Raw genomic sequence first — 17,847 nt, 5'->3', positions numbered from 1 at the left:
CATCTTAGGGATGGATAATGCAGGATAATGCACACAAAAAAAATAACCTCCTTTGTCTGTGATCTATTCTAGCTGTCAGTGGCAAACAGTGACGACTGGCCCCGCTTCGCCCGTACCCTGATGGAGATCCGTGCAAACCGAGCAGACGGCGAGGAAGAGGGTCCTGTGGAGCTGGCTTCATAGGATAGACCAAGACCACCAACAGAACTGATGGGATTTGGGGATCGTGGTGGAATCAAACCCAACTGGTGGCCTGGCACTCATCAAGCTGTCGTAGCATGTGCTTCTCAATCTCCCTCAGTTTGTCTTTATTTATGTACTGTATTCACCTTGTCCAGACAGGCACACGCTTTCTCGTACCGTATTGATGGATTTGCCATCCTGTGAACACAAATGGTCTCGATTAGGAAACCGTCGCCGATTTATTTGACCACCCTTGTTTATTCGCAGAGTTACTCAAAGTGATGTGGTGCTTGCAACTTGTGAGCCAGTATGAAGTGCAGTCTATTAGCCTTATGAAGCTACGTGTCTACTGTAACAATGTATTGCACTCTCTACAACAGAAGAAAACAGGGTTCATTGTGTAGTGTGTATTATGTTTACAAAAATATGTTTGCAGTTTAGCGTTCTGTTGTGCTTCTCTCTCTCTCTCTCTCTCTCTGTATTACGCCTGCATGTGACACATTTATGGGATATTACAAATACATCGACGTGAAATTAATATGGTGACATAACACGCTGTAAAGCTTGTTAAATACTTTATGTCCATGGACCATTCAGTGACAGAAAACGCTCAAGTGGAAGTCTGGTTTAGCACAGTACTTTGTCTTTTGTTCTGAACTTCAGCAGCATATTATTTAATGGGTCATAATGATAAATGAGAGGTATACTGTAACAGAGTGCTTGCTGTTCACCTTGCTACATTTACCATTAAAGCATTGCCGGAGAAACGCTAGACTCCTTTTTCTTCTGTGTGTATAGAACTGTTGCTTGTTAAGCTGCCTATACAGTAGCACATAATGAGCAACCTAATGTACAGTATGTGTACTGGACTGTTAGTTTTTTTTTTTAAAGTTATTTTATTGGAGGCCCATTTAAAGTAATTTCATTGGAGGCCCATTTAAAGGTCAGCAGCGATTTGGATCAAAGTTCAAATCATTTAAACTTGCTGCCAAAGGTGTGCAATAAAGCTGTCTCCATAGAAAAGTGTGGGCTCAACCAACACAGAGAGGTTGCAGGATATGATGTGTATGCAGCTTTACTGTGGTGACAAGAATCCATCTGAACAAAACAGGAAAGAAAAAAACACTGAAAAAGTTGAGAATGACTCCTGCACACACATTGTTTACTAACGGGTACCGTTTACTCTCTCTTACGGGTATACACACATTGCTGCCATACGTACAGTAAGGCACAATTATTACACACCATATGTACATCCTACATTCTCTGTACTGTACAGATTTAGATACTTGCAATTGTGACACCACTTGCTACAGAAGAGGAATGGGTGCCATCATTCTTCTAGACATATCAGCACAGTTAGATCTGAAACCAAACAGCTCAGACAGCAGATACTATTTTCAAGTCAGTACTATATACAGTATGCCATACAGTACTGTCCTTACATTCAAGTGCTTGTTTTGGTCATATTCATTACAGACATTTCATCAAATGAGTGCATAATTGCATAAAGTGGCTGTCTAGATATGAAAATATGTCTCTTTCTCTTTCTCATATATACAGTAGAGTTTGTGCTACAGTACTTTATAATTAATTACTATTTAACATAACATATGAATCCATACTTGGGTCATTATTTAGGTTACAAAGCAGAAAATGGAAGACAACGGAAGCAGCTGTAAATAATAGTTTTCATAAGCAGTCTAGACTATTTTCAAATGTAACCAGCCCTTCTGATACAGTACCAGTTCATACCACTGTATGGGGAAACAAACAAAAAAAACTACAATATATACACAAGTTCAGTAACTAAGACTACCCTGCTGAAGCAAACACTGCACACCAGTCAGTCCTAAGTGTCTTAGTAACCAGGACAAAGAGTATGACTGCATACTCCAGCATTCTGTGTAAGGTTTCACAGACTATACTATGCCTATATAAGACAAAACAAAACATCGACAAACAAGTCAACTTAAAAAGTCCAGAGACAATGTACTAGCTGGGTGGCATGTATATACGCACATGCATATACTGTACACATGCATGTGCGTGTACTGTACGTCAAACATTCAGGCTATCTCTTCTCTTCCAGACATCCATTCAAGCGGCACGCATGGGGGGTCAAGGGGCGGTCGGGGTGGAGGGGGCGGTCGGGGGGGAGGGGGCCGCCGCGGCCGCCGCCTGCACAGTGTATCGTGGGAGATGGAGTCCGAACTTGCTCTCGATGCCAGCGAACGTGGCCACGGCCAACCTGAAGCCTCCAATGTGGTCGGGGTTGGGCGCCGGCAGGCTGATCCGAGACTTGGGGGTGGGCTCTGAGCCAAGTGGCTTTCTGTGGTGTGGAGAGAGAGAGAGAGAGAGAGAGAGAGAGAGAGAGAAGAACATTTTAGACAAAACGGGGGGTTGGAGGAAAACAGAATAAGAGAGAAAGTCAAAGGGGTGGAAAAGCAGAAGGAGAGAATCAGTGGTAGGAGGGGAAAAAATGGAAAGAAGGAAAAATGATGAAGTTGCAGAGGAGACAGTATGTAAGAAAAAAAGACAGAGAGAGAGAGAGGGGGGAGGAGAGTTTTTATATTAAACAATGTTCACCACAAAAATAAACATCTTAATCGAATATTAAAAGTGGAAGATGGGTGATCTTTCTCTTCCCCCTAAATGAATATCCCACATGGGTTTCATGCTGGGTCGTGTGATATCCTTCCAATATGGACAACAGAGGGAGATCAGTTCAAACCCACACCAAGCCACATGGAATATTCAATGGATCTGCATTTGATTTGGTTGAGAGCATTACAGAGAGAAGCTACTTGTACAGTAGTCTGCATTGTCAAGGCTTTGAATGGACACAGGCATGTCGTCGCTGTCAGACGGAAGGAAACCTTGTATGTCCAAGCCCATTACTCTTCAGGATATGGGAAAATAATAACCTGTGATCGAATGGATCCAATGTAGTTATTGTTTTTGTCACAAGCTCGTTACTACCTTTCATTGGTTAAATATTTATGAAACCCACAGACCGACTTAAGTTCACTTTAAAAATAAAATGTGAAAATAGCAGAAGTTGACAATGCATCATATCGCAACGCATTGCGAGCTTGTAGATTGGCCATTTCGCTACACCATGAGGTAGAGCATGAATTAAAAAAAAAAACTAAAAGCTCAAATATGGAGATACAAGGTTTCTGACTGACAGCAATGATGTGGAGAATACAAACTGTATGAAAAGATAGTGCACGGACATCCACTCTGAATGCCCAGGTGCAGGACAAACAACAAATCAACATATATTCCAATAAAGTCTGCACACAGGTAGAAAAATCTCATTGACAGAATACAAACTGTACCAGCAGAAGACTGGAGATCGCAAAAAAAAACCTAAACACTATAGGTTTATTTTTTGTGGGGGAGACAGTGAAATTCTCTCTGTACTTAATCTAACATTGGATCTTTTCAGCTTTAGTTAGGGGGTGATGTCGATAAAGATGCCAATTTCACAGAGGGAACATGAGCTCATTTCAATAGCAGTAGTAGTAGGGAAAGCATTATGTAGAGGTTGAGCTGATTGCGTCCGCCCTGCACCAACGCACAGTAGGATTGTGCGTTTGAGTAAAAATGTCACATCCAGAGCTCAGAGCGAGGGTTTGCGTTGGTCAGCTATGTGCTCCGAAATATCTACGGTCTTGTGGCATGTTCTGTCTCTGGCAAGAGGTGGAAGGACACCCACCGAGAGTAGCTAACTGGAAATAAACCCTGCTGAAATACACTGCATCATACGAGAGCATTCAGATTTAAAATGCCTTTATTTTGTACTGTATGTTTTCAAACATGGAGAATTTGACTTGGTGAGGTTGGGGCATTGCAGTGAGCAGCAACAAATATTATATCGTCGCTGTCGGGCAGAAACCAACTATCTCCATTTTTCAGTGCTTTTGAACACCCTTTACATCTGTGTGTGGGTTTTACAAATACTGAACCAATGAAAAGTATTCAAAAGTTCTGACTAACTCCATTGGATCCTTTAACTGTCGATCAAACCATCTAACTCCAACTTAGGTTTTTTTTTCAGTCTGATTTCGTCATTCTAATCAATGATGGACAAAAAAACGATCTCCACATTAATGGTAAAAACCTGGCATCCCTATTTTGGGCGTGTCATTATAGGAGATAAATAGCCAATCTAAAAACTCATTAAAATAATTGATGATGAATAAGTATTATCGCACTTGGTTATATTCTATATAGATAAAATAATGGAAATATTGTATTATGTTTGCATTGCATTGTGTGTAATATATTATGTCTTAAAACAAAACAAAAGAAGAGCGGAAAGTGTACACTATGTAAGTTCCAGTATGGGTTGGAAATTCTGACTTGAGGGCCAGGGAGTATCAACTTCCATCAATGTCCCTAACCTTCACCCTGCCCTGTCCCTTGAGCAGATTTTTTTTTTAAAACAAAGTCAGAAGACAGAGACGTTCAGAAGGCGTGACTTACTGTCCTCCAAAGTCAACATAGAACCACCGCTGCAGTTGTTCATAGGTAACCAGTGTGACGCCAAACTGAGGGGAGGATCTGAACACTCGGGCTGTGGGATGGAGCAGAAAATATTCCATTCAAATTCATACAGAGGGACAGCTCAGAAACCAGATACTTTGTACTCCAGTTTGAGATCAGAAGTCATGTACTGTAAGGCAGTGGTTCTGAAACATTTTCATCTCAAGGACCCCCAAGCTAAATTGTATTAGGACGCAGTCTCCCATTTCAATATATTTTAATGCCCGAGACTCCCATAAGAGAACATTTGTCAACATTTGTCAAAAGTAAAAAAATATATATATAGAACCAGTGATGTAAGGATCTTAGTCAATGACCAATACATATTTTAGTGTAACTCAAATGTATTCAACTCAGTGAATACATACTGTCACAATGAATGCGTGTGATCTTTAATACCAGGCTTTTTTCTCCCCACAAACATGGACCATAAGTCTACTACATTATGATTTACGACCACTATGAGTCATCACTCCTCCCACAATCCCGTCAAAACTAGAGCGCATACCTCCAGCTCCCTTCCAGAAGGCCCGTGGACCCTCCTCGTGGAGTATCTTCCAGAAGCAGTCCACCAGGCCGTTGTAGGTGGTCTGACCGGCACGCGCCGCTACCTGTAGCCTGGTCTTGATCACGTCTGCGGGGGTCACCAGGGACGCCGCTGGCATGCCTAGGGGGGGGGGGGGTGGGGGAGAAAGAACCCAACACATAATGCAGCAGTCACAGCCAGTGTGTTCTCACAATACGGTGTGTTTGATTGTAAAAATACAAAAGCATCCTGGAAGAGATGATGCGGAATGCAGTGATGAGAAATTGATTGAAACCTGGTGTGTCATTATGTAACCGCATCTGAATGCAGAGTCCCTATGGTTATTTGTTCCCCCCTTCAAAACACGTCGCATTCGAGCCTTTGGTCATTGTACAGCGAGGGAGCCACATATACACACACGACTACACACATGCGGTGAAGGGCTCACATCACGGCGCCCTTGACCAACCCATAATAGTGTATATATACTGTAGTAGACACACATACAGTATATCGTTGCTGTCGGTAAGTCCAAAACAACAGTTACTTTTCAGGAAATGGAACGACATTTTTCAGAACATTTTGACGAAGTAGAGCAGATTTGGAGATGAGCTCTCTGCCTGATAGCGACAATATATACAGTATATACACACACGCGCACACACACACAAACACACCACCTCTTGCTATACTGCCAGGGCTACGCAAAAAAAAGCCAACAGGGCCATTATTTAATCCTTCCATCTTTCTTTCCTACCCACTTTCACCCTCTTTTCTTAGAGTGTGTTTGAATGAGGCCAGACAATGGGTCGTAATGAGGGCGACGCCACGCTGCAACACTTGCACATGAGAAAGTGACTGGCGTACAGACGCAGCTCGCTACTCCAGCCACTCCTATCATGAATGGGCTCAATCATCGATGGCTCTGTCATTACCATCAACTGCCCCTCTTGAGGATGAAACTCTGGCTTCTTGGTCTGTGACGGCTAAACGAGCTATTCAGCCCCCTGATCAACTCAGTGTTAGGTGGTACACTGTGGTACCCAGTGGAGGGGTGACCACCTACATGGACGAGTGGAGAGGGGGAGGTGGCAGGAGAGGAGAGGAGAGGAGAGGGAAAAAGCTGAAGTAAAGAAGTTTTTTACTTTAACCCATTCAATCCGGGAACACATCTGTCATTTTAGATTTCTTTGGCTAATAAAAAATATCTGCTGTTTGTGCAAATCTTTGAATATATATTTTTTGTAACTGTCAAATGTCTCAACAAATGTCTTAATTTTTCTGAAGAATATTGTTGCTATATCAGTGGTGCTCAAACTTTTTCTTGTCAAGGACCCCCCAAAATTATGTTTTTGGCCGCCGATCCACATCAAAATATGTTGTTCCAGGGACCCCCCCAAAAGCAAAGATTTGAGTAAAAAGTATACAGATGCGTTACCGGATTGAATGGGTTAACCGTATGATCAGTGGAGTAGAAGTGAATTGGGACAAAATGGTAAAACAAAAAGAAAATAAAATAAAGTTGAAAATAAAGATTTAAAACCTAAATCTTCAGCAAGAACAACCTACCAACATGAAAAATGTCAAATGGATAATAATGGTGGAACCGCATTACTACAGTGCCAATTACGGAGTCGGTTCACAGTGGTAAAAGGCTACCTTTTGATGCTACGATCTCAAATATCAATGAGCTGACCTCTCTTCCTCCATAAAAACAAACTCCTCCAGCGCTCGTCGCTCAGATCCAGGCCTTGGGTAAGCTGGAGGCTGACCAACGCGTTTCTTCAGGGACCAGGGGTACGCTTGGCAAAATAATGCTGTGCAAACTGAGCATGTAATTCAATTTCCTGCGCCGACTTTAAAGCGCTAATTGCCAAAATGCCGTAACCACCGATAAATGTATGAAAGGGGGATGATAAATGTTTTGGATCCAATGGAGAGGTTGAGGGAGAAAAAAAAGAAGAATAGAAAAGAGAAGAAATCATGGACTTGATTTCAATTTGGACTCTGAAGGCCATGGCTGACGATCTTGTGGGAGAAACCGATGTCATAATGAAGGGCAGAAATGTCTCCTTGAATTTATATGACTTTTCCATGTTGCACGCTGCGCCTTAGCGCCGACGCGCCATGGACATATCTCGGAGGATTCAAAATAAATATTAATTCTCTTTTACACTGATGTTCCAGACCATACTAACTTGGCAGGGAAGCACTGAGGCCCTTTTATTATGGTGTTTTCTTTGAGATAAAAACCGCTGAAAATCAAATATTAAAAACTGAGCCACGTTCTAGATCCTATTTTCATTGAGGAAGGGAGAGGACTTGTAAAACGCAAATCAAACCAGTGGATGTTTTGCTCCTTATTGCCTGCTTGCTCACTGTTACTACCAATCTGTCTGGATACACACACACACACACACACACACACACACACACACACACACACACACACACACACACACACACACACACACACACACACACACACACACACACACACACACACACACACACACACACACACACACACACACACACACACACACACACACACACACACACACACACACATACAGCAGAGTATGTACTGTTACAGTATGTATGTGTGTGTGAAATAGGTAAACATGCCTGCAGGAGTGTGTGTGTGTGTGTGTGTGTGTACATGTACAATATATTAGCACTGGAAAGTCTCCCTCTCAGCCCGGTTGGCAGACGTCCGAGGCGCTCCCCTGCCTACAGCGTTCCAAAACCCCAGGCCCCAATCACTGAGCAGCGCTCTAATTAGCAGCTACCGCCATGGAGCCTGCGGTCAGAGCCCTCCTGGCTTCCTGGCCCTGTTCTGCCTCCACTGCTACTGCTGGATCCTCCACACCACTTCTACAGTACATATAGCTGGTCTGGGCTGGAGTATGCGATCTGTAATGACACTTTTTTTTTGTTTGTAACATTGTTTTGTTTAAAAGGCATTCCTGCTTTATTTGGACAGGACAGTAAAGACAGACGGGAAATAGATTGTGTGTGTGTGTGTGTGTGTGTGTGTGTGTGTGTGTGTGTGTGTGTGTGTGTGTGTGTGTGTGTGTGTGTGTGTGTGTGTGTGTGTGTGTGTGTGTGTGTGTGTGTGTGTGTGTGTGTGTGTGGGGTGGGGGGGGATGACGTTCAACTTAGTCAACGTTGTAGAGCGCTGTGGTTAAGTGGTCAAAACACATACAGTAAATTGGTTGAGCCAGCAGGGTGCCCTGTGACACTTTTCTCCAGTAGGTCTGCTGTGTTCAGCAAGTCTCAATTCTATTAAATGGATCATTTTCTGTTTAATGCAGTCAAAGCCCCTATAATTTAGGCCTTAGGCTGAAGCTTAAGGTACTTTAGGCCCTATAGTATCTTTAATGCTAAGCGCCAGTAGACTGACCATTATGGCAACAACAATATCAGGGAAACAGTTGTTAAAGGTAAGCTCCTGCCCTGTCCTGTGTGGCCAGTATTAGCCTCGTTCCCAGCCTTACTCATCTGCGAAGAGAAAAGCCTGGTCACAACCTAATGTAGTGAGTGTCTATAGGGGTGGGACTTCCGTCATACGTATTTTCCCCCTGAAACGATCTTTTTCGACCAATCAAAACACTGATTTGTAAAGCGTCAACGTCATTTCCTTGGGCGGAACTTCCGCGGTACTTCCACCAATTTCCATATATATATATACGCACGTATACATATACACATACAGATACACATATTACACATACAAATATATATATTTATTATTAGCATTTGGAATTGCATGACCTTGAATTCATTTAGGGTTAATACTCAGGGAACATTTTATTTTCATTATTAATGGGTAAAAAAACAGTAGTCATGGTCAATCTGATTATCTACTACCTCAAATGTTGTCTTGTACACTAGCTTGCAAATGGTGGCATTGGTGATGTTATATAGATAATAGCACTTTACCTGCAATTGCCCCGGCCAGCAGCATTTTGGCCGGCCCGATCCTGCCTTCCTCATCGCTGAAGTAGGCCTTGAGGTGGGCATAGCAGGGGAAGTAGATGGCCGAGAAGGGGATGTCCCGCAAGAAACACGCTTTGGCACCCTAGAGGACGACGAGGAAGCAAATGAAAGAGAGACAGGATTTAGGTTCAAGGTTACATGGGGGAATGGAGAGACTTCAATGTTAGTTGAAGTTGTGAGAATGAAAGAGGGGGAAAAGAAACATTGAAAAATAAACTGGCAGATGATGATGGGAAAGGGGTTGCAAGACAATGATGAAGGAAAAGACGAATGTGAGAGACAAAGAGAGAAGGAGTGAGTTGGAGGCCAGGGGGATTCAAGCCCTGACTGCTGGCAGGGTTCTCCGATGATGGATAGATTTTTCCAGCCACAATGTGAAATACAGGCCCTCTCACAGGGCAGATAAACACTTATTAAATGATCATACCTTCACAGCACTATACACAAAGTTCCACGGGAGCGCATTTTCTCACGACCTATTGACTGACATACCAAGCATTGCAGGTCAGAAACCCTCTGCATGCACACTGTCAATGTCAGCTCACCTGCTCAGCTCTCACCAGCAGGTGAGGCAGTCGGAGACAAGAGCAAGGTTTTAAGAGGGAGGTGGGGGGTGGGCGATGCGTGCGTAAAACAGAGGAGACAGACAGGCTGACTGAAAAAAAGTGGAGTGGGGTGGAGTTGGGAGTGGGGTGGGGTAGAAGATGGCTTCTTGTCTGCCACTGTAAACAAAGCCATATCATCAAGGCTATTGGGTTTCCTTCTGTATTTCCAGGCCGTTGGCCTGTGGCCACCCTCTCGATACAGCAACTACTGTACAGTCAACAGAAGGCAGGATCTCCCTGTTTTTGGACAGGCTTCATTTAACTCCTGGGGGATAATCCCTTGGTTCCTCCTCTTTCTCTCTCTCTCTCTCTCTCTCTCTCTCTCTCTCTCTCTCTATCGCTCACACGCACACACACACACACAGAGGGGATTGGCAGACGCCCAGGCTATCTCTTTCCTTCTCTTTCCTCTAGCACTTCTCTCGTCTGTCTGTCCCTCCCTGCTGCCTGGCAGGGGCCAGAGCGGCTGCTGAAAGCCACGAGATGGTATCGTAGGCGGGACAGACAGGCTGCCCCGCAGGCCCCGGGCCTGGAGGCTGTGACACAGCACTGGGACGCCGTGTTGGGACATCCGATGGGAAATAACAATGAATAATCATAATGATTGAGAGTCAGTGGTACTGTGTGGGAATGAGAGTGTGTGTACATATGAGAGAGAGAGAGAGAGAGAGAGAGAGAGAGAGAGAGAGAGAGAGAGAGAGAGAGAGAGAGAGAGTTTCACGTTTCTTTCTGCACATGCATTTGTGCCAAAAAATGAAGTGCACGCATCTGCAAAACATAAAAAGTGGAATGCAAAAAACCACGCACCAACATATGCATCCGTCTTACTTTCTGCATGTAACACAACTGATGCATTAACCTGACATACGTGGAAGACTCGCCTCAGCTCCGCGTTCCCACAGTGACAGCTTCCCCCCGGCGGTGATTGGTGGCGCTAGTGTGTTAGCCACCACACCGAACGGTAGCTCCTCTAGCGGAGTGGCTGAGCGTCAGGATAATTACACTGACAAAGGCTGCTCTGTGCCTGGGCGCAGCCCCTCCGGAGCCAGCCCGTCTGGGGCTAGCAGGCTGGAGCTCGTCTCCTCTCCACCTCCCCTCCACCACTACTGCTTTCTCAATGCACATTGTCTCGTGTCTTTGCGCAGATGAACGCAGTGTTGTGTGTACACACGACTTTGTGCAGTGATAGTAGGGCCCACGGACTGCAGAAAGTAAGGCCTTTCGGCTGGCAAGCATGCTCGTGCATGGAAGCACATGAGCATGCCCGCACAAACGCTCACATGGATGCACCCTCTCTCTCTCTCTTCTCTCTCCGATGTCAAGGGAGAAAGGCTAGACAGATAGGCAAGCAGACAGAGACAGGAGGAGGCACCATATTCAACATTCTTTAACAGCCTTGTTAACAGAACCTAAGGGTTTACATGCAAGTACCTGGTCTACAATGACAGGTGGTCAGACCAGCAGACACTGGTAGGCACTCAAACACAAACTGCACGGCCAGCACAATGGCCTTACAACATAGCACCACCGAACACGAACACACACACACACACACACACACACACACACACACACACACACACACACACACACACACACACACACACACACACACACACACACACACACACACACACACACACACACACACACACACACACACACAAAGATAGATCATAAATTAATAGCTGCCCAGATTAATGCTGTGTGGATGTCAGTTGATTGGTCATGTTCCCTTAAGGCTTACTGATATCATCATTTTATGAGACATTCTTTGTTTAACAGTATAAGCCAATGTGCCTAAATAGCCAGTTCAATAGCTAGTTTTAGTGAAAGCCACAGTAAGCCCATTCATTCCCATTGTTTGTTTGTCTCTTCTGGGTCTGGTGGTACAGACAAAATGGACTATTCGTTTCCAGACAGTTTTTTTTTTTGTATAGAACATTATAGACATAGAATGTAGCTTAAAATGCTTTAGCAGCACTACGATACATACAAACAAAATACAAAAACATTAAAAGATAATAAGATGTAGTGCAGTGGTTTTCAAACATGTTGTGCCCAAGGCATACCAATGGGCAAATCAAAATCTCATGGCGAAAATAGACGAGCTTGTAGATCTGCTATTTTGTATTGTGATTCTTTTTAAGGGTCAAATAATACAAATAAATAATTAAAATGGGGGCGCCAGGTTGAAAGTGGTTAAAATAATTTGAGGGTATAGAATTTGCCTCTGTATTGGGAAATGAGTGATCACAAAGTATTGATATAGTATTGTAAATTACAAAATAATGTGTTACTTTTTGCATAGCTGTATATTGCAACAATGTGTGATTGTCTCATGGTACACCATTTGGGAGTCGCTGATATAGTGTGACTGTGTGTGTGTGTGTGTGTGTGTGTGTGTGTGTGTGTGTGTGTGTGTGTGTGTGAATGTACTTTATGTGCAAGCATGTGACATCCCAACTGGCAACTCTGAAGGTGCCAGTAATGATTAAAACAGAACCATGACGGTTGTGGAAAAAACTAAGAGCCCAACTAAACTGAAACAATGCAGTATTGCTACAAAACTGTATCAGCCACTAAATATGAAACTGTAATCTAATGCTTTACAATGTGTGGGGTGAGTAATATCACACGCACACTAATATGATGAAACAGTATGCTGTAATTTTTAGCCCCATGCCATAGAAAAATGCCAATTATGGCAATTAGGGTTAAATACAGCTTTTAGCCTAAATTGAGCCTTTTCTTGCACTCCAATGAAGGACCACATGGAAATGTTGATTTAAATGATAGCTGATGTGGGCTATGGTAAAATCTATAATTCAACAATAGTCAATAAAATAAAAGCTTGTATGATTTAGTCACAACTGCAATTAGGAATAATGGACTGTTTTGAAGCTGTGTGGCAGATGGGAACAATGGAATGGACAATGCACGTACTGTAAGGGCTGTGTGTGGCGCTATGCCGTTCGAGCTGATTGCAACAAGGCTGTGCTGAATTTAAGCCTAACTACATGTCCACTGGGCCTCCTACTCACCTAAACAATTGACCTAACAGAGCTGATTTTTATTTCTTAATGATTTTAACTCTGGTGTCCCTATTCTGGGCAGGTCATTATAGGTGAATCTTTTTTTCTTTTTAAATGCTCAAATTTGAAACGTTTTTCCAGACATTTTCAAAAATAGCAGATCTACATCTTATAGATCTGCAATTTTCACTATTTTTGAAATAGGGCTGGAGTGGTTAATGCTGTTAGCCACACACTCCACTGATATCAACTGTACCTTTTCATTTATAGCCACTGCTCAGAGCACATAACAGTATTTTGACACGCTGACTGGGTGATATGGTAAAAGCACCACTTACTTTGTGCAACAAGTCTTACCATGAGGAGTACTATTATGTCTACTGCTGATCAGAAGGAAATGGATAAAGTGCATCAGATTTATACTGATGTTCAAATTCAGACCAGTAGCTAAGTAAATAGATGCGTATAAACTAGGTGACCAGTAATCAATATATAAATCTTAAACTTCAAGTTTATTATATAAATATAAATATTAATATGCATAAGGTGCATGTTCAAAATAAAATAAAAAACAAAAAAGGAGAATTGTATCCATGGCTCAGCGCCATAACACAGTGAGCTTTGCAACTCACCTTGTAGAGTCCAAAGAAGCCCAGATCCCTCATGACGGACATGGCGCTCACTCTGGGTCCTGTGGTGATCTCCCCTGCCACCTGCAGACGAATCTTCACAATCTCCAGAGGGTTGGTAAAGATCACCTGGGAACCACCAGCCTGGGTGACACACAATCGAAAAGAAAGTGATTATAAATCAAATCAAATCAAGTTTATTTGTAGAGCCCATTTAAAAACAACTTGCGTTGTACCAAAGTGGTACACAGAACATTATCATCATTACAACAGAACAATAAAACAACAAACAGAGCCATAATAAAGCAGTAATAGAAACAGAAGTAACGTCATCAGACAGCATGTATAACCAGGGACCACACATGAAGCCAAAGCATCAACAACATATCAGGCAGAAACAGTAAGATAAGAGCCAAAACAACATATCAGGAGGATTCACATAATTGTGAGTAATAATTAATGACAGATAAAGCTGGGTGCATAGGGGATAAGTTCCTGCCCAACAGTGTGGAGACTAGGGGTTGGAATCTTCCGTGGTGCATCCGGCTAGGCCGGGTCGTCTCAACGAACACAGTCGCCCGTGTTCAAGGGTGGGAAGCCAGGTAGGGAAGGTGATCTCTGTTGCTACACTAGTGACTGCTACAGGTTGGTCAGGGCGACTGTTCAGTGGGAGCTGAACTGGGAAGGATAGCATGTTCCTCCACATTTGCCACATGCTCCCATTGAAGCTCCTCACTGTAAGGTGGAAAAAAAAGCAGACTGGCAGCGTCACATGTATCGGAGGTGACATGTGCTCACTTACACCCTCCCAATGCCCAACCAGTAGGGGTCAGCAGTGACAAGGCACTACAGTACAAGGGGACTTGGGAATTGACAGACAGGGCTAAATTGGGAGAAGAAAAAATTAGAAATATAACTATAATTAAATAAAAGGTAAAGCCACAAAAAGACAGAGACACAAGGAAGATTGCAAGATGGTAAGAATAGCCTTCCAATAAAAGAATAGCCTAACGTTCTTAGAGGACGTTGAGTGCAATGGCACGTTGCCATGTCACGTTAATCCAACACTCATTTCAAGCACCCCATTTCATTTGCACAATGTGCACAATTTAATGTGGAATTTCTTGTATGCGTGCCATTCAGGGCTGGGCTCAATCGGAAAAGAGCTTTTTCGCTGACTCGCACCAACCAAGGCTCCCTTGGTAAAATCTAACCCTTCACGACAAAGTCGACATTAATAATATTATTACTCTGAGCCAACTGGTGGAACTGTAGCATAATGGTTCTCAACATGGGGTCCGGGAAACCCCTGGGGTCCATGAGGGAAAGGAACCAAATGTTCTCTTAACAGGTCTGAAAATCTGAGCGTACAAATGGAACCAAATGGACCCTTATGGGTCTATTTTGTACAGTTAAATGAACACAGACTTTTTACAGTGTAGATTGGCGTCCCAGAGATAAGTACAAGAAATTATATCAAATGGAGGTCTGTGGCCTAATGCATATCAAACTGGGGGATCTTGGAGTTAAAAAGGACAGAATCCCCGCTGTAGAAACCGTAGCTGCAAATGACATCATTTCATCAATGCAGGACAAACATGGCTGACAGGGGAAGAGTGCAGGAGGCCAGCGGGGGATATCCAGCTGATGCAGCAGTCTGTCTAGCTGTCAGCTGTTTGTCTGCAGGGTCTCTGTCTGTCTGTCTGTCTGTCTGTCTGTCTGTCTCCCTAACCTCTCACTTGACTTCAAACTTATTCATGTTCAGGGAGGGTAAAACCACTGGAGCACGTTGGGGCAAGTCCCTTTGGCTTTCATGTTTAAGGGCTATCTGGGGTAAAGGTGTGGCGAGGAAAATGGTTCACTCTTTCTTTTGCGACATGGTGACAAGGCTTTTCAGTAGTAGTGGTAGTGTACACAGTATTAAAAATACGGGTCTATTTTACACCGTCAAAGTTAAATGAACACTCTGTGTTTTGCTGTGTAGCTCGTTTGAAGATGGGTTTTGTTTTGGGAAACTGAGCTTTGTGTGACTGACTGACTCTGCCTCTGTCAGACTGTCACTGTGTCTCACTTGTTCGTGCCTCTAATTGTTTCTCTCATTCTCTTCCTCTGGACTTTTTTCCCTCCCTCAAAGCATTATCTCATTCTATCTCACTCTGCCAGCCTTTTTCTCTTCCAGTGACCTGGTCTCCAGTCCTCGTCTCCCTTCTCTTTCTTCTTTAATAATACTTCTCTCTCTATGGTTGCCAATGGTTACTGTAGTCACACACAAAAGGGGCAAGCACATCGCAATTAGATCGCAATCTGTTGCCATGGCAGCCTTCACATCTTAAATAGGCCTCGGTCTGTTTGTTGTTGTTTCTTTGTGGGGGGAGGGGGGTCCCCCTCTCCTATCCTCCGCTCCAATATGAATGATGAATTGTTCCCGTTTGCCTCTGGCTTACGGGAAGCTGTCAAACTCCAAACTGCAACATGGGCACTTTTCGCCAAAAAAAAAAAAAAAAGTCCCTCCATTTAAGCGTTACCATATTTGACCATAGAAGTGAAAGAGGAGGGGAGGCAGGCGAGTGAGGGAGGGAGAGAGAGAGAGATCATAATCGTCTCATTGAAGGTGAACGCAGATTTTTTTTAATTCATTTAAATAAAGCAGGGGGCAGAACAGGCTCTTGGCTTCCCGTCCAGACCAAAACGAGAGGCCGGGAACAGCGGGCGGGCTGCGGCTCTAAAGCCCCTACAGCTCACAGCTAAATCTTTATGGCTCATTTTATGGATACAGCCTAGTTGATTACATGTCGGATAACGGCGAGAGCATTAAGAGCCTATTGGCCATCCCAACCCACCCTCCGCCCCCTGCCGTTTGGGTGCCTTCAAATTGGAAGCCTAATGAGAACTGGAGAAAGGTTAAAGCCGAGAGCAGGACAACACACGTTAGACAAACGAGCGGGAGGTTAAAGGCTGACACGACATGAAGGAGAGGGATGGACACGGGGAGAAAATGACCACAATACGACTAGAGCAGTGGGTCTCAAACCACTCTGATTTCAAAGGCCCCATAACTCTGTGCAAATGGAACCAAATGGACCCTTCCATTTGCACATTCAGTTACAGACATGTAAGGGTCCATTTGGAAGTGAAACCCCTTCAAGGACCCCACTTGGAGAACCACTGGACGAGAGGGATGAAGGGAATAAAAACGGCATGAGGGACGGTGGATTTGAGATTATGAAATGTGAATGCGAAATATTCACACACACAAAAATCTCAAAATGTGAAAACAAAATCATGCACAAAAAAAAGTTTACAATCTTTCACACAATTTTGCAAAAATAATTTGGGAATTGACTTCCTTGGTTACTGGCAGTGTGCACAAGTAATTTGCAGCTAACCAGTATAGTCATTCGCAAGATTAGCAGTGGATGGACAGGCGGACAGACGGACACACAAAAACTTGGGTGACATACATCTTCTAAACCAGGGGTTCCCAAAGTTGGGGTCGCAGGACACACTGACGGTGGGGTCGCGAATTTATTTTGGGTCATAAAAAAGTTTTTTTTTAATTCAACAGAATGGAGGAAATACAATCTAAAAATGATTACAAATAGTACATTTTACCATTTCAATACATTACAAATGTGCACCGAACGTGCACGTTTATGTGCATAAATTACCTCCAGGGTTAGGTGGGGTCGCGAGTCAATGGCCGCATTATTTTGGGGTCACGGGCTGAAAAGTTTGGGAACCCACGTTCTAAACGACTTGCCCCTTAGGCGCCACGCCATAAAAACAGACAGATGGACAAGAGACAAACAAAAGCGTGAGAATGACAGACATGATAGTAACTCACTTTTGAAATGCCATAACATTTATATATATATATATATATATATATATATATATATATATATATATATTTATTTAAGCTTTTTAAAACGCTTTCACTGTGTTCTCATCTCTTCGCTCTCATCAGACTTTTGCATTTAAAAAAAACCCTAAACATTGTTTGATGGAAACGAAGGGTAGAGATGGAGAGAAAGAGTCAAAACAAGAGCGTTGTCAGAGGCGGAGGTGGGGAGACTGAGGGTTGTGATTACAGAGTCTCTCTGATGATTCCCAGGTAATTACAAGGCAAGGTGATCCCACCAGGAGCCCAGGGAGTCAACACCTCACACACGCTTCACCGCACCCTGCCAGCCTACATGGACAGACACGCGCACATGTATGTGCATGCACGTTCTTGTGAAAGAGCTTTGGTATGAGGTTGCGGACCCTGGACCACAGAGCAGAGCCAACTTTCACATCAGTAACTAAATCCA

At 43.5% G+C, this 17,847-nt stretch overlaps 2 protein-coding genes across 2 annotated transcripts in view; one reads left to right on the top strand and one right to left on the bottom strand.

Moving 5' to 3' along the window:
• Window positions 1–913, top strand: part of dync1i1a (dynein cytoplasmic 1 intermediate chain 1a) — a 92,865-nt gene extending 91,952 nt beyond the window's left edge. Inside the window, exon 18 of the mRNA XM_080442956.1 lies at window positions 73–913. Coding sequence (XP_080299082.1) covers window positions 73–183 — 111 coding nt within the window. The 3' untranslated portion in view covers window positions 184–913. The remainder of the gene's footprint in view (window positions 1–72) is intronic.
• A 518-nt stretch (window positions 914–1,431) lies between these two features.
• slc25a13 (solute carrier family 25 member 13) overlaps window positions 1,432–17,847 on the bottom strand; it is a 61,345-nt gene continuing 44,929 nt past the window's right edge. The window contains exons 13-17 of the mRNA XM_080442949.1: window positions 13,538–13,678; window positions 9,209–9,347; window positions 5,246–5,404; window positions 4,678–4,768; window positions 1,432–2,515 (exon numbers count right to left, since the gene is read on the bottom strand). Coding sequence (XP_080299075.1) covers window positions 2,305–2,515; window positions 4,678–4,768; window positions 5,246–5,404; window positions 9,209–9,347; window positions 13,538–13,678 — 741 coding nt within the window. The 3' untranslated portion in view covers window positions 1,432–2,304. The remainder of the gene's footprint in view (window positions 2,516–4,677; window positions 4,769–5,245; window positions 5,405–9,208; window positions 9,348–13,537; window positions 13,679–17,847) is intronic.

Source organism: Gymnoscopelus braueri, assembly GCF_963280865.1.
Source record: "Gymnoscopelus braueri genome assembly, chromosome: 11".
Taxonomy (NCBI): Eukaryota; Metazoa; Chordata; class Actinopteri; order Myctophiformes; family Myctophidae; genus Gymnoscopelus; species Gymnoscopelus braueri.
This window is presented reverse-complemented; position numbering and strand designations above follow the sequence as displayed.